This window comes from Ischnura elegans, chromosome 5, assembly GCF_921293095.1.
Source record: "Ischnura elegans chromosome 5, ioIscEleg1.1, whole genome shotgun sequence".
In the NCBI taxonomy this organism is placed as follows: domain Eukaryota; kingdom Metazoa; phylum Arthropoda; class Insecta; order Odonata; family Coenagrionidae; genus Ischnura; species Ischnura elegans.
Window position 1 is genome coordinate 120,517,214 of NC_060250.1, and position 25,985 is coordinate 120,543,198.

The 25,985-nt window shown below is 38.9% G+C and overlaps 1 protein-coding gene across 1 annotated transcript; it reads right to left on the reverse strand.

Annotated features, from left to right (window-relative positions):
• Positions 1–4,281: 4,281 nt before the first annotated feature.
• Positions 4,282–17,606, reverse strand: LOC124159485 (chitin deacetylase 7-like). The gene is made up of 6 exons (XM_046535316.1): positions 17,387–17,606; positions 13,134–13,330; positions 10,630–10,900; positions 8,843–8,958; positions 7,559–7,699; positions 4,282–4,651 (listed from the first exon to the last, which is right to left on the reverse strand). Exons 1-6 carry the CDS (start codon positions 17,546–17,548, stop codon positions 4,396–4,398), a joined length of 1,143 nt encoding a protein of 380 aa, XP_046391272.1. The 5' UTR covers positions 17,549–17,606; the 3' UTR covers positions 4,282–4,395.
• Between the last annotated feature and the right edge of the window lie 8,379 nt (positions 17,607–25,985).

The window sequence follows — 25,985 nt, forward strand, 5'->3', positions numbered from 1 at the left end:
TCACCCCAGACTTATGCCTCGTTCACAACAACTCAACTTGGCGTAACTAAATAGTTGAAAACTTGAGAAGAACGTGTACTAGTTCAAACCGACTTAAAGAGGCTTAATTCGACTTGGGATATTAATAAGCGTAGAATAACACAAATGTCTCATTAAAGTAGCCGGAATCAGGGATGGTAAGATTGTCTATCGAAAACCACACGAGCTATTGCAATTTGTGTTGAATCGATTTCACGTTTGATACACCGATACATTGACAGCACAAACACTCAACAATCGCCCACCGAATCATCTAGTAGCCCTTGTAGTACTAAAAGGGCGGATTTGATTAGGTGGGCGATTGTCGAGCCTTTGTGCATTGGAGATATCGACATAGGTGGAAAATTTCACAACTAGGTCTGGGTCATATGAATACTGATTACGCCAAGTTCATCTACATCTACAAAATACCCTGCCTGAATAGGCGCGCAAGCAGCCTGAATAGGCGCGTGGTGGATGGTGTTAACACACCAGCTGTTTACAAATTAAAAATAAATGCTCTCACGAAGTTCCGCCTAGCATATATTTAAGTCCTTTATTGTTCGGGGTAAAAAAATCCCATGCGTATTCGTTCGGCAAAATACCGTTTCCTTCAAAATACTCTTATCGTTTCTTTCAGACCTGGAATAATATAGTGGAGTTCTAATATGATGCTCTCCGAGTCGCTATAAACGATATATATTCTCAATTGCTCAAGTAATCTAACCCTAGCGCGCAGCCTCGGAGTCTCCAGAAGCCCCCAGCCTAATTCTTTTAACATCTGAGTAGCGCTTTCTGCGCGCCCGTAGAAGTTAAGTTGCGAAAGGTTCTTCAGCCTCAGGCACGTGATTTTAACGCATTCAGGATGGGGGTAATTACATTCCCTGGGCCAGGGGCAATGATAGGAATTAAGGCTAGGGGGATTTTAGGCGCAAAACACTGGGGTGTCTGCGGGTGTGGAATACCCGCCAGGGTAAGCGGGAGGTGCGGGGGCCCTTCTTTTAGAAAAATTTACATATAAATGGTTCAAAATGGTGAGTTTTGCGGCCTTCTGAGGGAATTTTATTGTTTTAGTAATATTATTATTTTATTCTATTAGTAATATTAATGCAATTAAGTAAAATGAATTAAATTAAAAAACTTATCTGAGCTCTGGGGGGGGGTTTATCCCCCAAACCTTCCCCCCTTGCTGCGCCACTGCCCTAGGCTACCTCACTATTCAAAGTTTTTCTCCTCAATGGTGTTCGAACACTTCACACGAGATTTGAACCCGTGATACTTCGATCAGCACCCAAGCGCCTGATCGAACTGTATGTATAACACAAAAGCATAAAATTCTCATCACGTAATGTGATCAAGGGAAGGAGTAGGTGTTGGGATGAAGGGTCAATATCATTCAGTTATGTATCATTTATGGGTAGAAAAGATCTTCCATAGATCCTCGAGTACTTCACCAACATCACCATTGGTCAGTGATCCAGAGATTGGCCCGGATTGTAATGCCGGCGGTGGCGGAGATTTTTCAGAGACTGTCCTATCCCTCCTTCAGTGCTTTGTGGAGGCTACTTCATGCACAGAATTCCATATATTAAATGAGAAAATGCTAAAATATGTGCATCCTATTATTTAAATAATAAGACTAACGATATAAGCAAAATTAGTCTATATAAATATACTTATGAATTGTAAATTACGCCGCGTCACGACATTTCATAACATCAGGGAGCTGCAGCGGACTGCGCGCGCGGCAAAACATCGATTTTTATTTTGCTTGATGCTAACGGTCGTGGTTGATTTTTTTGGATGGACACTCTAAAACGTTTGATGTAATTTAGCGTAAATATCTCGAGGCAACTCGGTGATCCTTTTTTTATAATCGCACGTGAACACAAAATTTTGACGAAAAACAGAGTCCTCCAATGTGTATTTAATCAACGATAAATATCGCAAGACAGCCAAGAAATTAGGTTACCAGAAATGTAAAATAAATGTGGCTCTAAATAAATTATATATTTACACAATTCACTTGCTAAAAGATTCACTTTCCAACGCCCGTCGATCACGGTAATCCCCGTGGCCTGCAGCAAGCTCCGAAGCCAAGCTGTGCCGCACGTTCGAAAAATCGATCTTAATTTCGGCGTCGCAGGTGGTCGCAATTCTCCTTTTGGTATCATACTCTATAGTTTTTTTTGTATATGTGGTGTAAATATCTCGAGGTAACTCGATGATCCCTTTTTTATAATCCTACATGAACACAAAATTTCGATGAAAAACAGGGCCCGCCATTTTGTATCGTATCGGCCACAAATAATATAACTGAGTCGTGAAATTTTCCAAGAATTAACTATAATAAACCGCATAATAATATTGTAAATGTTTGTTTCTATTGAATTAATACATAAGGTGTGAAATCAGTTTTAACATGCTGAATTCCGATACCGCATGTGCCACAAATGTTACAACTGAGTCGCGAAAGTTGCCAAGAGTTAACAATAATAAACCGCACAATAATACTGTAAAATTTTGTTTCTATTGAATTACTACAGAAGGTGTAGCATTAGCTTTAACATTGAACAGTTGAATTCCGAAAAAAATTCAATGAGGCCAATTTTTGAGAAATTTGTTCAACTTTGAGGCCAAGTAATTTGTTTAAAAGATTTTACCTATGAAAAACGGTTTGCGTAATAAAATTTGCTAATGTATTGACAACAACTGTGCAAAGTTTCAATTTCCGCACTCAAAAAAAAATCGATTTTGAGGTTTTGTCCAGCTTTTTTCGATTTCAGCCCACTGTGCGACGGGTCTTTCCTTCCACCCTTCCTTACCTTACCCTTCCGTCATGGAACGAATGACGTCAGCTGTCGCCTCCTCCTAATACCTACCTACTTAGTGATCCAGATAATTGTTTGAAGTAGCTCACATACAATTTTCCAAACAGCAAGCGTCTCTGTACTTAAACATTTCTCCTTTTTCACGTCCACTTCACCTTATATTTATATCCAAGGGAATTCACATCAAACTTCACAGCAATTCTCTTAAAAATGGCCCAGAGAGAGAAAAGCAGCCAAAATATGAGTTAATATTTTACATGTTCAGAGGATCATTCGTCCTCTGCACTATTCTCACTTCCAAGGTCTTGCCAAACTTCAACCATCACGAATTTTTCCCCAATTAGATCTTGTTCCTAAGAATTTTTCATTGAAAGGTTTCACAAATGAACATGCAATAGGGGGTGGCAGAGTATTGAGGATAAGAGGTGACACTAATTTAAGAAGTAGCGCTCGTATTTACTTATTTCGGGAACCACTCCCATATACAGGGAACAACAATTCTCAAAGCATCAGTTTGGCCTTAAGGCTAACTTATCAGGGAAGATATCCCATGATATTTTACATTTAAATGTATACGAATCATATCCTATGAGTATCACCGCATTCCGCGGCCATGTCTTCACGCACGATTCATTCAACTAATTCAGAATACGGTACACTTAATATACTCAGAATGACAATATATTAGAATGAGAATGCTTAATTTTGCCTTTATTTCCCTCATTTCGGGGGGTGGCGGACTCCTGGCCCACCATTATCACTCCTTTACTCCCATAGTGAGTTGACCCGAAAGTCGGTCTGGTTAGGTTAGGGTAGAGCTCACCCCAGAATTGGGCACAGGCGCGTAAATTTAACTTTCTCAGGGTGGGGAGTCGAGTTTCTTTCCCTGGATCACTTTCCACTCGAAGGTTTCTATTTGTGGGAATGATCGAGGGCTTCTCCTGGGGTCACACAACATTGTTTTAACACTCCTTAATTTAAGGCGTCCGAAAAAGAATATTCGGATAATAATGATTAAATTTCGGAGTTACTTTCAAATATTTTTGCGACTAAGAGGCAGGACAAAGTTTTTCGGGGGTGAGGGTGGACGTGACTTCCAAATAATCAACCAAAATGCGATTGACGGAGCTTACACTCCGGGAAATTCAGTCGCTTTCGGGCCTCTGTGGTGAACGATTCGTGGGTAAATTAGCTGTGTTGCCAAGAGGAAAGGGTGCTTTTTGAGACAGTCTTTCGTTTCCATTCACTGACAAAGCCTTTTGAGAAATCATGGCAGCGCCTACCTCTCTCTCTCCCTCCCCATTCCACACCCCTATTGTTGCAGGTCCCACCTCTCGCAGCGACGCTGCCCGAAACATCCCGAGCGTGCACGACTGGGCCAGTCGCAATGATATTTGAAAAGGATCATATAGAATACCAGAGAAAAACGTGATTAGAAGAACAAAAAACATTTAATCAACAAACAGTAAATAAGAATCGCTTAAGCTCAACCCGAGGATCATCTTTCGAGTCAGATCATTAATTCATTTACGGCGGCGGACCTTCTTCATTTACTGCCGGCTGGATTGTCGATCCACGGATAGGTGGCAGGGCAGGGGGAGCAGATCTCCATATACCGCTCCTCCCCAACGTCCTCCCTCGTCAAATGACACTCGATCGGCTTGCAAGTGTCCTCAGGCACTTCCCAGCACTTCCAGAAGTCACCCATTTGCGATGTAGGCGTGGGGTTTTGGATCCATTCCAGCGCTTGGGAAACGGTCACCACATACACGTCCTTAAGGGTCTCCAAATAGTCGAGGAACCTGTGATGATTTAGAACTTGGTGAGTTCATTATCTTTTCCACCCGTACGCCACGAAGGAATTTCTCGGGGAAAATGATTGGGGTGAAAAAAATCATAGGCAGCAAGCATCAGTCGGTCATGAATGTGGCAATTATTCCAAGATTTCACGGGGAGTGGAATGAACCTTCTTCCATCGAGACCACTCTATTAATTTAAAAAACTGCAATTAGGGATCAGCTGACCAATTATATGATCACAAAATCTTATTTTATATTAATTAACTAGTTTTTTATATTGCATGTTTGTTAAAGCTGCGGACTATAAGTTTTGTATTCAATGTAAAGGTCAAATCGTCTGTTTTTGAATAATTAAATAAATAAATAGACTTTTCTCGGTTTCTGAGGGTCACGCCTGTTGCCACGGGTCTTGTTGGTGCCCGCCGCAATTTGGGATCAAGAATTATTTTTAGGTGTTAAGTTTTTCGGGCCTTTAATAGCCTATTTTCGAGTTTCCACTCAAAGAATTTGAGATAGTGAAAATAATTTAATAATATACCCACGCCCAAAAATCTAGGGCTGAAACAGTTATAGCGTCTGCCAGGATATGCATTTAATTCTAATTGATAATCTTAGAATGGAATCCATCATCGATGTGATAGATTAAGAAGAATAAAAATCGATTAATTTCATTATTTTGATATGCTTAGTAAAATCTGCAACCGGGAGAAACCAGTACCATTATTTCTTCAGTACAGTGCAACACCAAAAATATAGCCGTTGAAATATCTGTCTTCAAATAATCCTGATTCTATCATTTTTTTAAAGTACCGCCTAAAAGCAAACGACGGTATTGCACAGGTTGGAAGCGGGCCCGAAAGAAACTTATAGGGTGAAAAATCCAGGAATCACAAGGTGCACTCAAAGCATTCATGCACATGAAAAGTTTTTGATCATCTAAATTTAAAAAAATGCGTTACTAATTTATTTCTGCATATGTTTCTTAGTAGAAGGCCTATTCCCATGAATACATCTAAGGGTACATCAATAGATGACGCTAAATTTCAAAGCTACGAATTTCATGATTCAGAAAAATTCTCTCTCCTTGGTCCATCAGAAGTACCTAGCATTGGTTTCGGTGGTAGAGAATTTCGATCGGGAAAAAATGTATCCATGGCTCATTTCGAATGCACAAGCTAACTTACAAAGCGGCATATCCGAGTTAGCATTGAAAGGGCTCATCAGTCATAATGAACCACCCATTGCTCGCGATGCACTACTGGGTCAAAATCAATTGAAATCAACAATAATCACAAGAAAACATTTCAGGGCACAAATAATAGATCTTTATCAACATAGCCTGTGTCTAAAGGTTAAAAACTTTACCTTAGTATTTTCTCCGATCTAAATATTTCACAGGCGGATAAAATTTAACGTTGACAGAGGTCTCTGCTAAATATAAATTTAATTACTTCAATCAACAAATTAGTTTAAGTATTTAAGTAAGGTTAAGGTTAGCTTTATAAGGTCCATTTTAAGAATTACCCCGTCCGATAACCCCTCCCTATTTGGACTTCCCTTTTTCAATCAACAATGAAGCCTACTCCTTTTCATTTCACCTATAAAGTGTGTTCTCTTCCTCCCCGTCCCCTGCTTGCTTTAACATTCTTCATTCTTACAGGGTTTTTGCCTCCCCCGCCTAGTTCGGTATTCGCTGCATTCAATCCATGTGTATCCTCCTTCATTTATCTAAAAGTGGTGCTTTTAACTACTCTGAAAACTTCAAAATCATAGCCATACAGTTTATATGACTATAGTATATATGTAAGAGAGTATATATGTAGAGCATGTATGATCATAGCTAAGTCCATGATTAAAAAACTTTTTTCAAATCCACACTCTACTTTAACAACTTACTTGAGTTCGAACGTAGTAGTAGTGCCTTTGTCCAGGGGGATAAACAGTGTTTAAACCTGGATTGGTTTATAAAGTACTGATTTCAAGAAAATTATTTTTCATTATTAATATTTCGTTGGCATCCACAAACTTAACCTGAAATATTTGTTTATGATAGCTGAAGTTTTAAGCAAATTTATACAACACGGAAAAAATATAAAATACGACGTGCCGATCGGGATCACTCACAGTCATCTACGTACTATTCCGCAAACAGCCTAAGTAGGCGTGTGGTCGGGGGTATTAGGCATTGGTGTAGCCAGGGGGTAGGTCTGGGGGGTCCGGACCCCCCCGAAATATTAAAAAAAATTACTTTGCTCCATAACAGAAAACAAACTACTGAAAAATCATGAATATACAAAAGATTTCTTTGGAAAATGAAGTTTTTTTAAATTATGAAAAGTGTTTAAATTAGTTTAAAACCCTCTCCTTAGTACCCTGTATTTCAAAAATTTCCCCCCTTATTTTGGAACCCCCCCGAACGAAATTCCTGGTTAACCCACTGGTAATAGGACACTAGCTGCTAACAAAAAATTAAGTTCCACCTAGTATTTATTGAAATCCTTTAAGCCACTTGAGGAATTGCTATACTTGTCCGTTCGGCAAAATATCTCGCTTCTTTTATCGTTTCTGTGGGTTCTGAAAATATAGTTGGGTTCTAATATGATGTCCTCCATGTTGTTCTGAAAGATATCTATTCTTAATTGCTCAAGCTAAGGAAACCTAGCGATTAGCGTATGTGTCTCTAGCGTCTCCCAGCATAATTCATTTAAAATATGTGTAACGATTTGTGTACACTCGTAGCAGTATTTGACGAATTCTACAGCTTTCCCTTGTATTTTATCATGTTCATGGATTAAGTCCTTCTGCGCCGGATCCCATATGCTCGCTGTACATTTATTCAAGGCGTGGCCTGACAATTGCGAGATATCAACTATGTTTACTTTTTCATCCGGAAAGTCACAAGATGCTTACTTGTTGTAGGCGTCGAATCTCATGGGCATGGCCAAAAACCACGCGGCGTGCAGGAAGAATGGGAAGGGCGCTCTGTTCCCGTCGTAGTGGCGGTGAAAGTTGGCCTTCATGAACTCCACCAGCTTGTCCTCATCGGTGATGCTGCAAAAAGAGACCAGCTTGAGATATTTTTAACGCCTTATGTCACCTACGCCTCCTCAAAGGATTGGAACCTTGAGAATGGTGACCATGGTTACGATAATACTCCAGCCGTCGTAAGGATCGGGAAAAATTAAGAGCACCAGAGGGGATTGTGCTTCCGTCAACATGGTATAAGTTTTATGTGCATTTAAATAATGGTACTGACGTCGGAATTATTAACAATTATAGCAACAACATTACAATTATATGGAATACGAGAGTATCCGATAGTAAACATAACTATTCCCTTTAACGCCTAGAGAAAGAAAGACGTAAATACTGAACAAATCTTAATTTAGCATAAAATCTTCATCAAGATTTCTTCCTCTGCATTTTATTTACAGTCCTAAAATTGAGGGAATCTTATGTCAGTCCTTATCTCGAGTTTTGAAAACGTCAGGATGCTTCAAAGTGAAAATGTTAAAAGTCTTCTGTGTACGATGAGAGGGGGTATGGTACACATTTTAAGAAGGCCATATTTACTGTTACATGGCTGAAATGGTCATTAGCAGACTACGAAGAACAACTTGGTTTGAGAATGGCTAATAAACCGCTGACGCATAATTTATGTGCACTCGTAGCTTCCGAGATGTACTGGCCAGTACACTACTCCCCCTTTGTTATATTTAGACTGCCTACACGAAGAGCTAGAAATGCGGTTCCAATGGTTTTCTTATGGCAGTGTTCCATATAGCTCAACTTTCATATCTTATCGTGTGCCTCACTTTATGTGCCAATCCACTTTAACTTGAGGTAATCATGCCCAATGCTCTTAAACATTATTTTATTATTTTATTTTATTTTCAAACCACCGGATACAGCTATTATTTGCCATTTCATACCGAGATATTCAACGGCTGTAACAAGTAAACGTACACGAACAACCATGCCCTGGACGGGGGAAAATACCCAGGCGGGACTCGAACCCGCGACCTCTTATTTTGCGGGCGAAGATGTTAACCCGCCGCTACCGAAGCCGGCAAATAATAATAATAAGTTTCTTCGCTCGCAGTAGTATTTCTATGACAGAGTTCCGGAAAAATAAAAAATGTAATCCATAGGCTTATGGGTTAGATATGTGTCAATATGTCATAATGCACTCACTATGTGCAGGCGTCGACCATGGAGCAGTGCACCCCATCATCGTCCATCCAGTCGACCATTGGAACGACCCAAACGCCCGGGTGCGTTTTCTGCGGACACGGGGGAATTGGACAATCCTAAATGACAATGGATGAGTTAGCAGGCAGGTCGTATTGGAAAATAATTAAAGCTACCAATAATAGACCGTAGAGTGTATACCGTAAGTTGGCGCACGGGCCCGCGAAGTACCTGAGCCGCGAGCAAAGGAGGGGAGGAAAGGACCGACAAAAAAACTGTTTTGGGACCGACAGACACAGGTAGGTGGCGGGTCCGTTCGCCCGTCCCTTTCCTCCCCCGACGAAGGCAACTAGCACCTCTAAAAGAATTATTAACCTTTTTTACTTTCTCATTATATCTCAATCTAAATGTCATTCTTTTAAAGTAATAAAAACGCTAAGAAGAATGGTATTAAACACGAAGTGCTCCGATCATAATAACGAAATGATCGAAAGGTAAAACAAAACACAGTATAACGACTAAAATAACTTTCGACCATTTCGTTATTTATGATCGGAGTACTTCGTGTTTTATATCATTCTTCTCAGCTTTTTTAGTACTTTACAAATGTGCTATCTAGATTGAGATATTATGAGAAAGTAAAAAAAGTTAATATCTATTAGAGGTGCTAGTTCTTCATTTCCGGTAACTACCGTGTCGGTTGCTGTGGCGATGACAACAGTTTCGCTGACACTAACGCCAGCGTCTTCAGGCCGAAGAATAAAGAGTACCCCTCTTCAGAGAGAATCGTCAACGTCATAACCGACCTGAAGATGCTGGCAGTAGTGGCAGCGAAACTGTTCTCATCGCCACAGCAGTCGACGCGGTAGTAACCAGAAATGAAGAACTAATAAGAATGAATGCACTGAATGGAAGAGTAACTACCACGCGTATTGCGACTCAACCCCTGAATCTCCAGATTCTGCACCCCGAGGGATGAAAGAAAGCATCAAAAATGATGGGTAGGCAGGGAAGACTTAAAAATAAAATTAAAACTAAGTACAGGATGAAGGACTCACAAGTTGTAATGATATTTTGATGAATATGATCTTATTTCTCTCTCTGAAAATGAAAATTCTCAAGTGCATTCCTAAACGAATTCTCCACATTTAGGTTTAAAGGAACCTAATAAATATAATAAAAATAGAAAAATATGTTTGGTATTTAAAAAAATATAAAAAAAATATGGAAAAGGAAAAAATAGCAATATTCAAAAGTCATTTTATTAAAAAAAATATCAAACTGAATTTGTTGTTGTCAAAAGAATGAGTGAATATAGAGACCACCACAAAATAAACCTCATCGTGTGTTACTGAATATTTACGTTAGGGGAGGCCATCTCGTACTTCGACGATGTTTTTGTTAGCGGATACTAGTAAGCTTCTCCCAGAATTTGACCCCAAGACTCAGTAATTAGTTTGATAGAAATCATCCGTTGCCAAGGTGCATCTTCAAATTGTCCCCCGATCCGTATTACATACCCCCACCAATTAGAATAAAAAGGCTAGGTAAAGGGCAAGGTAAAAAAATTTAACTGCATGAGGAACAGCTTTTGTGAGCGTATGGATCTTCAATTTTACAAAAATAGTTTTCAATCTATTTGCCATTGAATTAGGGGGCGACATGAAAAATTTGAGCTTTTTTCATTTTTTGGACCGCCTTAGGCCACCAAGCTCCTACCAACGGCATATAGGAATGAAAGTATTACACTAAATAAATTTACCATCATAAAATTTTTAATAGGTTGATACCTGTGGAGACTTGAAATCCAGAGTGTATGGCCATGGGATCTGGTTGATCTCATTCTGCCCCGTGGGCCACGAACAGTCCCACTTGAGGTTGTTCTTAGCCAGCATCTCGAAAGTGTTGTCCCCTGCATTCTGCAAGTAAGGAGCTCGGATCCCTTTCATCGCTTCCTTCGGGATCAGTCCAAATTTATTCAGCATCACCTCCTGGCCAATAAATTCCTTCTCAAGCTGCTCCACTGAGGCTGTAGCCCAGTAATCCGTGCCGGTCCGGTGCCTGCGAAACGATAACCATTTACATCAACAGTTGAAATTGCTGGTGCCAAGATGGTCGTAAAGCGCTCCTTTGCCTGCCATTGAATGGAATGAAATCTTCGTTAGTGTTTTGTTTTATTTGTCTGCTGTGGGTGGTGACCAGCTTAGACCATATAAGCTACGCGGCCAGGGGGTGCAGATTGCAGTTTGAGGCGGATTTACGCGTTGCACGTTTCTGCGCGCAATTTCCGGAACGCTGCATACAGTACCTTGAGAAAAATCTTTGCTCCATCACTTCTCATTGTTTGGTTCTTCCTTTCTCGAGTAAGAGAAAATTTCAGGTCTCTCTGGAGGAATCTCGCGGCAGCGCGAAATTCTTCCTCCCAAAACTTTCCGCTACCAAAAAAAAACATGAAATTTACCCTTATCTCTTATTTTCTCGGATATGGAGATAAATTTGCAAAATACTTGGTAATTGGAATTAGGTCCCTGGGAAACAAATTTCAATGCTATTCAGGGGCTCTTTTGCCATCTCGCATCGCATTGCGAGATGGCAAAATAGCCCCTACACTAATTCCGAGCTCGCATTCTCACAATTGCAAAAAAGTTTCCAGTGATAAACTGCGTTATTGTAACGCCCTGTGTAATACGGCCTTCACAGACGCTCATGTGCCTTTGAAGAGTCCACTTGTACATTAAAATCGCATTTACAATACAGCCCACTAATTTTCTTTGAAGAGCATTTTTCCTTAGTTTTTGTAAATTCCTTAAGCGCGGAAACAGCAATCCTCACTTTACGTCTTGTGCATCGATAATGTTTCATTTAAAAGCACTCGTTTCTAAGTTGAAAGTTAAGCGACTGAGGTTGAGATCCAGAAGAGACGGGCGCATACCGTGTACCTACTTCTCGCAGCATGTGAGAAGTTCCGTTATCCTCAGTGGTCAACACTTTCAGGGGAATCCATATTTTTATAGCTCAAAATTTTCACCAAGGAAAACAAACGCTTTGTGTGGCGAACAAAGTTGCTGCGAAGGCATTCCAACTATGGAAACCAAAAATGTATTCATCACACATCGCGTTTGTATGGTGCTAACTGCTAGCTCTATTTCCTTAATGAGCATAGAGGAATAATAATAAACAAAGTGTTCCATGACATAAATGTTTTATGAAATTTGGCGGGACATAAAACCTTGGGTCACGAGAATAATTTTTGGAAAAGCAATAGCTATGGTCCAGATTTACTTCCATGATCGATACTTATTTAAAAGGGATTCAAGGATAAAAATCCAATCTCATTCGGAAGAAACTGAAATTTGCTACCAATTGATAAATTGATCCTTCGCGGAAATCAGGAAATTTTGATAAAGAATTGTCCAACAAAACCTGCGATTGGTCGTGTGTGATTTGATACCGAAAAAATGTTTTTTATGAATTGCTGATGATAAATAACTACTGTTTAAATTGCCATAAGACACCATTGTAAACTTAATATAGGAAGTAACGACGTACTACTCAGCAGTGACTGAGTCTAACCCGAGTGAGCTCGCAGAGCGAAAACTCAAAGGAAATTTTATTAATCTCGACCAGAACTGAAGTGATCAAGCTTATGTCATCCAACCGGCCAAGGTTGCTGGCACTGATACAGGGCATCCTGGCTCAATTCCCGATCAAGATTTTCACCGAGTAAAATTTTTGTTCCCAAAATACATGCTTCAGCGTTTACTTTCAATTTCAGGCATGAGATAGATCTGCAACAGAAAGTTTAAAAGATGATAGAGAAATAGAATTGAGATGAGTCAGATGGTGACTAGAAAAAGTTGAAATTGACCGCAAATAAATTTTAATGCGGAATAACAGAGTTTTCGCTCAAATTTTTAGAAATCTTAGGCAAATTCCATACAGTTTCGCCTAAAAAAATCAAGGTTTTCTAGGCAATTAAATTTATAACAATTATTCATTTGCATTCATAAGACCCTGACCGAGAGACTATTCAATACAACAATAAACTCATTATGACACATTCCTTCGCGAACAGTGTGCATGTACAATACAACACAAATTGCACATCACACATCGGTATTACAGTGATTCGGGCGTTACCAGTTCATAGTTTATACGCCGAAAGAGCTTGTCAAAGTTTTATATAAACTTAAATTCCATCATAGTCATTTTTAAGAAAGGGTTTCCTAAGAAGTAAAGGGAATATTGCGAAGGACTGCAATGACCGTACCCAGTGAATGGGAGCGGAACTTACGTGATGCTGTGAAGGGAGATCTCATGACCCATTCGATACAGCTCGTAGGTCCTCATGTAATCACTGTAGTCGTGTGTAGTGAAGAAAGAGGCGGAGACGTTGCAACCGTTGGGATTGCGACGATTGACGAACGCTTTCGAGTAAAAGTCATCGTAGTTTGTGGCATCAATCGCATCGTCAAAAGTCAGCATTACCAGCTGGAAAGGAAATGGAATAATGGAGAGATCCATAACGTAAACCCTTAACCAGTGACGTAAAATTCTTGTTACACTGCCAGTGACGTGCGGTCTGCGAGACCGCAATAAATCAAAAATTCATAAAATATTGCTACGCCATTTTTATCGTTTTGTTTAATTTTTCCTTGAATGCTTAACTATTTTAAAACTTATATTAAAATTTTTACACTCCCAATACGAACCAATTTGTCATCAAAATTTGTGATTTGAAGCAGGATCAAAAAACTGATGCCAAAAACACTTGAGTTATAATTATTATATTTATGTATCAATATTTCGCCAGATTCAAAAAAGGCCTTAAATGTTAAAGTTGGAAGGCTAAGTAGTAAGTAGCCATGAAATTTATCCCGCTTATTACTTTTCTTGATGCATTCTTAGTAAGTGACGTGCGGTCTCACAGACCGCTAATCGAATTCAATTGCAAATTTACAGAAATTAATAAAAGGAACGTTAAATTTTAAGAGTGGGATGTCCTTGTTATGCAAAAATATGAAGCTAACGAGAATTAGAGATATTTTGAAATCTTATTTTGAAAATATTCATAATTTTAGAAACGCAGCGGTCTCTCAGACCGCACGTCACCGGTTAAGGTTTAAAGTCTAATCGTAATTATTCAAACGCTTTGCTCGTGAATGCAAAATATCAAAGGTAATTATACAGTAGATCTTTACCTATAGGGATTGCAAACCGTTGGGCAAGTTTTGTATTTCTAGGAATGTCCACGTATATTTTGCTATAATGCGTATTATTTCTATCACCGTGCGGAGTGCATGTGGCGGTCCTCCTGCATGTTGGTGATTGATAACCCCCAGCCAAACACCCTAGAAGTGGCTCACAGGGTATTATGCAGATGTACATTAACTTAACTTCACGACGCCATGAGCAGCAGCATAGCCTGTGTCTAAATGCAATGTCCTTTTTCTAGCATAATTGAGAAGAACAGAGACTTAAAAACCACTATAAGGACTCCAAGAGGTCACAACGACAATACAGAAATACCGCGTACATATATCAATATTATTAAACACATAACTTTTGCAATCTTTTATCATTTTTTGCCATTTATTTGGATAAATTGACGATTTTCAGAACTTCTCAAATGATGCAGAACTCTCAAGACTAATATATGATTAATATGAACTATTAATTGATATGTGTTGGTTATTATTATTTTCCTAACTTTTTAATAGAACAAATAGCGTATGGTAGGGAATATAAACTATTCTTCCAAACAATTTTTGCTCATTTTACCTATTAAAACACACGGGAGTCGGCCATGTTCGGCGTGTCCGAACGGGCTTCAACTGCTCCCGTGCATAGCGACCAGCATTCTAATTGTTTTCAGTTCAATTTAAGTTTTCAGATTTTGGCCCATTACACTGGGTAACAATTTTTGACTTACATTCTGTTGAATTCAATTTTTGAGCTGGTTTGGGTAAAATAAGCATGATGATTTCAAAACTGTGGTTGGTTTTCTCCTACTACATCAAGCTTTTTTACTATTCCTTGCGTAATTGCGATACTCTCTGCTAGATTGAGCGTCGATCACAGGATGCATCATTGCTCTCCAATTGGCTGACGTTAACCTTATACGACTGGCGCCGGGAAACTGACGATATGGGACACCAGCGACAGGTGCATAGCAGTCTAGTTACGCAGGAGGTACTATAGTGAAGCGCATGCATGTAGCCCTGAATTTACTTCGTAAGAGAGCTTTGGTGTTGCGCGGGTTGCCTACACGGATATATTTTTTTCAATTCACGCGCATCTGTACCTTTGTATAAATTAAAATCATTCCGCATGGACACTATATTAGTTTTCCCTTTAAAGTCCTTCATTTGCAAATTTTGTATGACGAATGAGACAAAAATATGGTATCCTGTGGCTTAAAAATTTGAATTGATGGATAAAAACTGAGGTAATTTTATTATCTAGAGGATAAAAGTTAGTCAAAAACAAGTCACAGGTGTAACACAACAAAATGACTTTTTCCTAGGGCTATCGATCCTCACTTTATTTCGGCTATTTGGTCATAGAAGAATTAGCTGAGAGAGACTTCTGTAAAAGGCATAGATACAGAGATGGTGACTTCAATTGGACATTATCATGGAGCATTTATAGTGGAGGATCAAGTAATATTCACGCGGAACATTTCGCTAGATAACGAAAATGATTCAGCTCATTATTATGATCAATCACAGCCAGACAGATTGTTGGGACACTATCTATTCCCGGTACACTTGACACATCCGAGACAATAGGAGATGACGCAGGTTCAGCGTTTTATCAGGAAAAGACAGGTGGAGAAATCTGATAATTCACGGGCATTTTTATCACCTAAATTGACACGTTATATCCCTATTGGGAAATATTCAACAAATGGTCTCAGATAATTTGCCTGTATGTATTGTTGAATAGGGGGAGGAATCAAGTTACATTCATGGGCGTTAAGAAGAATAGGGCAGATCGGCTAAAATTATGCACAGAAGGTCAATAAATAATTAAAAAAACAGCCTAATTACTTGAAAATAATTATATCTTAAGACATGCAGTTATTTAATCATCACCCAAAGAAATTTTTTTCCGAAAAAATCAATGTTGCGGTGAACATAACTAATTCCATTTTAGTGGCTCAGGGTTGGTATTCTAGCCAGAGCCGTTCAGAGATATTTATAGGCCTGGGGAAAATTTTTCCCGAAGGGTCTTGCCCTCACCAGGGGACAGGGATTGCTCCCTTGCCCTACTCAAGAAAGACCCTGATCACAGCTCCATCCCCATTCCTTCTTAAACCACTTGAATGGCTTCCAAGTTAAGAACAATATTTAATAGGAACTGTATCACCTTGATTCATCAGTGGATGAAGGTTTTTAGGTCGTCCCACCATAAATTCTAAAAAAAAGTAAAATAAAATAAATAATAATGCATTGGCCCTGCGTAGGTGATGACGCAGGTTCCGCCTTATATCAGGAAATGACAGGTGGAGAAATTTGATAATTAACGGTCATTTTTTCACATAAATTGACACGTTATTCCCGTATTGGGAAATATTCAACTTATGGTATTTGCCTGTATGTATAGTTGAATAAGGTTATTTGCTGAATAAGGGAAGAAAGCAAGTTACCTGAATAAGTGATAGCAAGAATAGAGAAAACTGGTTAAAATTTGTTAGTCCCACCATAAAACCAAAAAAATAATAAAAACTCATGACCCTGAGTAGGAGATGACGTAGGTTCCGTTTTTTATCCGGAAATGACATCCTTGAAAATCGGTATCCTTCCTAGAGGAGTTAAGACCTTAAGGGTACGTCGAATGGCAGAATAAAGAAGCAACTGAAGATTCTTCAAAATAATTCTTCCTTTGACCACCTCTAACACAGATTTTGAGTCCCAAACTCAATCGTGAATAAGACTAAAAAAAATATAGCGCTCAACTACTGCACTACATTATCAATTATTGGTGGACAAGAATATAAACGCGTTTGCATTTGCTTCTCCTAATACATTTTCTTTTGAAAATTTCTTTACGATAATAACGACATTTACGATTAAAAAAATAAAATAAAATTATTAGGGACTCTACAGAAGAGAATTCTTCGGTTCTTTTCTTTTAATTTCACACTACGATGACTAAGGGACAACTATTATCTTAAAAAAATGAAGCTCCATATGAAAGTTTTATCGTGTACATTAACTGTTTAAAGGAATTAGAATTTCCAGCCGTCCAGCAGAATTTTTTTACTTAAATAATAATCTTTTTAACTAAAAACAAACAATGTGCACATAAAAAACTAATGCCAATAAATTTTTGTGTGCATTCGCGTATGGTTAAGTATTGCTCCATGCACCAGGCCATCCAAGAGGAATTTTAAACCTGCCAATAAATACTTGAAAAAAAAACCTTGCCGCAGCAGAAAGTCCCACAGAATAAGGTCTGCAGATAATATTATGTTTCGGAAGGAATATATAAACTTTCTTCATACTTAATCTGTGAGTGTGCTACGAAAAAAATAGCACATACCTGAGGAATATCCTTCGGCTCAAGGCCTCCAGGAACTGCAGTGCCGAAGCAATGGCAATCCGGAAGCTTACAGTTTGAATCGTTACATTCGGACCTGGGAGCACCACTAGCACAGACCACCAAAAGCCCAAACAGCACACATGTAAGCACCATGTTGCACATGGTGAAGCTAAGCGTGAAGACTGGCTCGGTTCGAATAATCGTGCCAAGTCAATCAGTATCACAGGAAGATACATATATATAGGTTTCAAAATGACTACGATGGAGTAGATAATCAATTATCATCTATGTCACGGAAAGCTGAAAAAAATTACGATAAAAACATCAAAGTTTTTGCTCTTTTTTGGAAATGATAGCGGACATTCGGGTGGACAAGGTCCGACTCAGCGACCTCGATTAAGGGACATCATGGTACTGCCTGAATTAGGATTGGTAACTCTTAGAGGCTATACTTAGAACTCAGTTTTCCTGGATATACTTATACCACTTATTTTTTACTAAAAATAAGTGGTATAAGTAATTGTGTGATATCCAGGAAAACTTATAATGGAATACCACAAAGTTAATCAAGAGTTAGTGGTTTTTTTTATACTCAGAACACCAGCGTTTGAAAATGCTCGGATCACGTTCGTCTAAAAATATTTACTTTTTCTGAACTTAAATGCATGGTGCTTAAATGCATGCAGAGGGAACGTACATTTACACCTCCGTTTATTATTACAATATTCTACCGATTAAGATAGGTTTCCATGGAGTACTAAAGAAGTAAAAAAATCTTCTCGGGATACCACGCGGGTTAGATTATTTAAGAGCGTCGACGTTTCGGATACCGACTCGCTACCCATTCTCACGGCTACTGATAGAAAATTCGAAAAGACCGTTAAAATCATATATACTAAAGAAGTGATCTGGGAGCCTCCCTTTCCTTCCAGCGCTACCTTCTTCAATTCACTGTAAGGCCTACTCCCTTTCAATCTATCTAAAATTCCTATCCTTTTCCTTCCCCTCCCTCCTTTCCCTAACATTCTACCCTCTAGCACCATTTTCAACATCTCCTCCCCGCTAAGTACTCCTCCCATCCATACCTTCTGTCTCCTCCGTACCTCATCTAAAAGCTGCCTCTCTTCGCCAACCATATCCAGCACTTCGTCGTTCCTTATCCTCTCCGTCCATTTCACCTTCTTTATTCTTCTCCATACCCGCATCTCGAATGCCTCCAATCCTCTCTCGTCTTCTTTCCGCACCGTGACTAATGAAATATTTTGGGAGGTACTTTTACCGACTATTTTGTGATTTGAATACGAACAGTGTAGTTAGAATAGGGAAAAAAATACAAATAAGAACAACTAAAAAGAAATTCCCTTTTAACGAAAATGTCATCTCTTCACCGTATAAGCAAAAGGTTCATCGTCCTACCGGGCAACATAACGCACTGAATGCACCCCCTTAACAATTTTTCTACCGGTGCCTATGACAAGAAGTTGAACTTTCGAGGTTCCACATAAACCTCCTCTCTTGAATTCACGGCAGATAGGCCCTATGGGAGCATCCAAAAATTTGGCGAGACGATAGACCGGGTCAGGGATGCCGACTTACAAAAAATATTGGGGGGGCCCAAACCGGGGATCTTGCCCCGGGAAATTTTATGAGTAGTGAGTTTTAAGTTTTTTTAAGCATTTTAGAAGTCAATAGATCAACATTAGAACCCTGATAACTCGAATCTCGATATCTGGGCACTCCGGGGAAAATCGACAAGCCTGACATCACCTCACACCCATTACGAATTTTTGAGGGGGCTCGGGCCCCCTCAGGCCCCATGGAGTCGGCGCCACTGGAACGGGTGAAGGGGTTGGCGGAACATTAAGTAGGCACAATGCGGAGGAAAAAGAGGAAGGGTCTTTTGGTGAACCACGCAGGCTACTTCCATAGTTCCATCATCTGCACACAATTAAGTTTTTCCTTTTTCCATTGGAAATAAAAAAGTGTCATCAATTATCATATTAATGGATTAATAATTTTATTGCCCAGGTTAACGGCCAGTATCCCAACATGACGAACATGAACATTTTCTCTCTAATATATATTTTACTTAATTGATATTCAATGTTATCTCGCGGTCTTCCGTGGCGTTCAGTATTCGTGGATGAATCCATTTCCTCTGATAACAAAACGCGGCGAAAACCCGGAAAATAGAGAGATCCAAGAATTAATTGAAATTCGTTTCTTCCTTCACATGATAGAACCACTCCCCCTGGAGTCTTGCTTTTTTTACGGACATTATGGACAATATAGGAATGGGCAGGAGGGAAAAGAATAGGGTGGTTTCCTATTATTTTTTCACTGCCTAAATCGAAAGATTATTACTCCTGGAGTACGCACTTCACGCTCTCAGGTTTTTAAATGACGATATCTATTTTTCGCGATTAAATAAAAATTGAAAATTTTCAAGCGCGCGAAAATGCTACGGCTAAGTATGAATGCTGGGAAAAGTCCGTGTGACGTCATTCTGGTTCCAGCTGCCGCCGTGTGAGGCCATCTTGGCGCGAGGCTTTGAGCGCCTCTACGATGCAGGCTGCTAGCAGGTTGCACAGTAACCAGCTAGAGGTAGCGCTTGGCTAAAATATGGATTATTAATACCCTATCAAACGAAGAAAACTTTCCGACCTTCGGTATTTTTAATAGGTGATTATTTAGACGTTTCCCTGAGATATGTGCCTCATGCATGCATTGGTAATCTCAGACGTTGTAAAACTCCTATCTACTCGTATAGAATCTAGATTCATGTGACGTCGCGTGTAGTGGCATTGCATGGGCGCTAATCTGGCCTTTTTCAAATGAGATTAAAATTGACCATTAACATTCGTCTAAACTTGCGTTTCTAAAACCAAATAATTTGTATATTATGAATACACCAATGGTGGGTAAGGAATCGCAATCAATGCCTTTCGTTTTCTTTGATGAAGGAAACTACCCATGCAGCTATTTGGGAAAATTTGAAAGTCGTACAGTTTTTTGTCTGACCTACCCTTGATTCGTTTGGTGAGAGGATTTTAGGTTTTAGAGCGTAAAGAAAAGGCCAGCGAAGAACTTTGACGTGAAGCCCAGCGCTTCCCAGAGCGGTAACACGGATCTGAGGAAGAATGAGAATAAAATGAAGATCGAATGATTAATGGGGAAGGTGGGAGAGAATAGAAGACCTTTGAAAAGCCTAAGAAGATTATGGAGCCACCCAGAGTCAAATCGTGTGGCATTATTATCTGATAAGAACAATGGTCGATGGGTAAGTGGAAGGAAGATAAGTTAAAGGAAGCCCTGGAATTAGTTACAGATGAGAGCTGCCGCAAATCAACCGCAGGATCAGCGGCGGATTCAGAGGGGGGCCAAGTGGACTATAGCCCCCCATTGGGTATCCAATTTACGCTAGATAAAATGGTAATTTTGTTTGGACCCCCACTACTCCTGGGAGGTTACCTCCCGGGCCTCACATTATCCCTATCCTGGATTCGCTCATGCTCAGGATTATTTACTTATGACGATGGTAATAAGTTATATAAAGACAAAGTTAACGAAAAAGATACGGTACTTTTCCACAAGTCTATTACAACGTACCGTACAACGCGCTTCGAGCGTTAGGTCATTCTCAAATACACTTCAGTGCACGGTACGCGTTGTACGTAACGTAATTAACTCGCGAAAAAATGCAATCTCTTATTCGTTAGCTCACGATGTCCTTCCAATATATATCTCGCCTGTCTCAGTTACTTACACTAGAATCACAAATATGACCGATTTTTCTGTCCGGTCCACGGCGCAAATCACTAGGCTATTCATGATCCTTTCACTTGGGCACAAATACATATTAACTGGATGATATGCAATGATATTGATAATAATGAAAACCACCACGCCCCAAATGGAAACTTCCGCTTGTCTTCCACAAGCGGAAGCGCACATTCGTTTCAGCTTAATTCTCCCGCTGTAGTTATGGGCGTACCCTGCGGAGGGTTTGAGGGGGCAACTGGCCCCCCTAGAAGCAATATTAAATTTAGTTCAAAACGAAATTTTTGAACAAATTTTCTTTAAATCCTCGAAAAGTGATAGTGGTATTAAACAAGTAATTAAAAATAAAAATATTTTTCCGAGCAAATAATTCAATAAACCAATTAAGCGCGGTTATAATTTTCTTGAAATTTTGGTTTTATAGCCTTTGCAGTGTTACAACTTGAACGACAACGGCTTGCCTCTATTTGGTTTTGATCCTGGGTACGCCCTTGGTTTGTAACTCTTCCTGGCCACTCCAAAACGAATATAAGTTTCCTCTCTCCCTCCCACGCTCATCTAACATTTTGCATTCATCATGACCTTCAAAAATCCGCTCCAACCGCCCACTCGGTTACGGTCTCACTCGTGCCGTCATTACTATTCTCGCAATATTCGGATCGCTTCGAGCACGCAGTCCGGCAGAGATGCCGATATTTCTTACAACCCACATCGGTGCGCTGGTGAGGAGCGTTTGCTGACGCAACTTTCTAAGTGTTTCATGGCCTGGCACACGACTTTCTACACGCTCTTCAAAGGTTTCAAGAAAACTCAGCGTGGACTGCGTGAAGTAGACATTGATATGCAGCTAGTTCGCCCAAACCGGAAAAACTGGGCTTAGGTGATTGTGTTTTCATACCGAACCACGCCATCGCTGTCGAGTTTTCCAAGAATAAATGCTGAGAAAAAAATACAGCCAGTGCAATTTGAAGTAATAAATCAAAAGGAAAGGAGAAACTAAATTGCGACTGCGCTGGGCAGTTCAGAGCGTGGAAATTGTGTTAATAGGAGAAATCCTTCACCGACATTGAATCTACAGCAAACGAATCTGAATTCTTTGCTTGCTTATTTGTAAGTATTTTGGGCGACGAAACCATTGGAAACAATAGCGTTTATAATTTCATGAAATCCGAAATAAATGATTCGCCAAAATGTTGTTGAGTACAGTAAACTTTGTCTTAAAAAACTAAAGGATACGAAAACTTATCGAAGGGATTCCAACATGAATTTGAATGATTCCGGAAACCAAAGGAAGTTTTTTTTGACGTACCAACTACAAAATAAGTTCTAAGGGAGCAGGGTCGAAGGCTGATCCCAAAATCTCGCCGAAATGCTCGGAATATGATTTTAAGTCCACGCCAAAGACAAACTAATTGAAAAATAAACCCCAAAAGGTACCCTGAGGCCTGGAACAGTGGGGACATATGCCCCGGACGTCAAGTTTCAGAGGGCGGCAAAATTTAAAAAGTTTTTTCATTATTATTTATTTTTTCGAACTTGTGATACCAACAGGGACGGTCTGACATGGTCGGCTGGTCGGCGATCGCAGAGGCCCCCGAACTTAGGGGCCCCTACAACGCTCGCGTCCATCCTGAAGCGTATATGAAAGGCGTAATAAAAACAAGAAACTTGATCAAAGTTTGTTAGAAATTGTAAAATTCTACATTTTCATTAATTTGCTTTATTTACTACATAATCAGGGCAATAAGTTCTGATTAAAAAATATATAATACAAAGGAGTCGGAAAATAAAAAGAACTTGAGTCTTTTTTGAAAGGGCTATTCGAAAGGCTTATTTTGGATTTTTTTTTTAGATTTGTATAACCTAATTTTATAAGCTGTGAAAATCTCACATTTTACACTATTTTTTTTTTGACGTTTTGCTAGTTTAATTACATTTTAACTGGTTTTATAGCCAGAATAGCTTCAAAATCCATTTCCGGGCACGCAATTTCCTAAAATTTTCCGAGGGAGCCCTAGCCGCGGGCCTCATTCACCCAGACCACCCCTGGATACCAAAACCAATTTGTTTGATACTTGTATTTCACTCTTCTGCACATTTTATCAACTTTACTATGCCAAACTATTTTTTCATTGCAAGGTACGACACAAGGATGAACGTAACATAAGTTTTTTTTGCGAGGGTTAAACTGTCATGTCTACTACTGCTATGAATTAGTTGCCTGAAATGATAGCGGACATTCAGGTGGGCAAGGTCCAATTCAGAGACCTTTACCTTGGATTAAAGGGCACCACAAGGGTGTACCCAGGATCATAACTAGGGGGGGCAGGCCACGGTCCAGGGGGGGCAAGTCATGGTCTAGGGGGTGCAAGCCAAGTTGTGTCATTTGAAAAAATAGTTTAATTTTAGTTACATATCTTATACTAATACATATCATTTTTTGTGGGTTTAAAGAAAATTTGTTGAATGCTTTCATTTCAATACAATACTGATATTGCTTACAGACTTTCGCGATTTTTGCTTCTAAAGGCCTGTTTACATGGTACATTAACACGTACGGGTTAATGTCTAAATGTATGAACGCCAAAATGCACCGTGTAACCACCCAACTTGTGCGCATGCATGCACAGAAAATAGAACCTGTTCTAATTTGGTTCATGCATTCGTACATGTTCCGTTCCGGTCCACACAAATCATTCACGCAAACGTACATTAACTCGTACGTTATAATGTGTCGTGTAAACAGGCCTTAAGAGGGGCAGCCGAACTCTGAACTTGAAGCATGGGCTCCAGTAGGGGGGTGCAAAGGGGTTCACTAGCACCTCCATGGTTCATTAAAAATTTTGGATACATAATGACTTTAAAGACTATTTTGTAATTTGAATAGGAACAGTGTACCTACTTGGAAAAGGAAAAATACAAATAAGAAAAAAAAGTATTTTTTAACAATACTGCTATTGCTTCACTGCCTAAACTAAAGCTTCATTGCCTCACCTGGCAATATAACGCCCCAGGGGCGTCACTAAATGCACCCCCTGATGATTTTTCCACTAGTGCCCATGACTTGAAGTTATCTATTGTATATCAACCTCCTCTGTCATATTCTCAATAGTAAGGTCCAATTTTATCATCTACCCACAGTATTTTTTTTATTTAGCTACTTGAAAATAAACACGTCTTTAATTTATTATATTGTTAGATTATTCATCTTATTTCATGGGCTAAGGTGTCCTAATAATATTTCTTTTCCGCCACATGTTTGTGGTATAATATATAGGTATAGAGAGAGAGAGGTATCGATATAAATATGAAGGGGATGTTTAGAGAAGGGTCATCTGATGAATCACAGATACTTCCATCATCTATGAACACATTTTTTTACCATGCATTTTTCCAAAGCACAAATATCTTGGCAGAAAATTCATGGACCTAATACTGCCATAAACAAATGAAAGCCTGGAACAGTAGAATTTAAGGGTAAGGGGGGGCAAAAAAGTTTTTTTTTAGAATGATAGATACACCAAAATTTAGTGACTTAAATTATAATTGAACATTTTTTATGCGAACAGAGAGATGTATGAAGAACTCCAAATATTTAACAAAGAAATAATTATGTAACAATAGAACATACTACAAAATTTACTTGCATATAAAAAGTGTGAAGAATTTTAGTCAAAGGAAATGTTAGCATTAGTATGAAGAACCAGAAACTGCCATATATGTATATTAATGTCCAAAGCCCCTTATATGCACATATACTGGCACGAAGTAAAAATGCCCATATTAGTGATAGAGTTCAAAGTGTACAGTGAATTACGCAGATTTGAAATTCAAACACATTGCTATTGAAAATTAATTAAGGAGAACAAATCCAGGAAGAGCAAATAATATCTATAGAAGTAGAGAAACATAGAATAACCACACAGTATAACTCAATTATGAGGAATAAAAAAATTAAGCATATTAACAAAAGTATAGCACATCAAATAACATCAGAATTCATTTATTTATCAGGTGTTACATATCAGAATTCAACAATAACAGAGTAAATGCAATTTTAATCACATTTAAAATTCAAATCCCTATGATAACCACATAAGTTCTTTCCCTGAGATACATTGATCACACTCCTCCGACTACAAACCTCGACTGTAATAGAATAAAACTGACAAATATAGGTAAAAATCCTCAATGAAACAAAAAAATAGAGAATTATGTTGGTAACAAGAATACATTTTGAAGGAACATAAAAAAATATATGAATAAAAAATTCTTGGTAAACTATTTTAAATTGCTGGCCTCATAACATTGGTACAGCAACCATTATATTAAAATATTACATACCTGGCTGCTTAATGTCTATAACTAATGAATAAATAAAGGTTATTGTCATAAGACACAACAATAAAACACACCAAATGATGAAGTTGGCCATGAAAAAATATTTGAGCACATTTTTATACGGTGAAACTCATCCTTCGATGTATTTAACTTTGCACCCATGCACATGACTGCATACAAAGTCACTGTTTAATACAGTGCAGCTAAACACACTACATCATCCTGTAGAAGGCACCTTGTTCTATATAAACTAAATGTATAGCCTACAAAAATCATAGAAGAATAAAACTCTTAATCACATTGTGTACATGTTAGATATAGGTTAATATCTTTCAGGTACCACTGTCAAAAATATAGTCAAAGTGAGTAATCCCATACTTTGTGCTTTGTTAACTCTTCTAATTCCTGACATAACACTAATGGGCAAAAATTATTGTGAGTCATACTCATTTTAATACAATACATGACTCAAAGACAG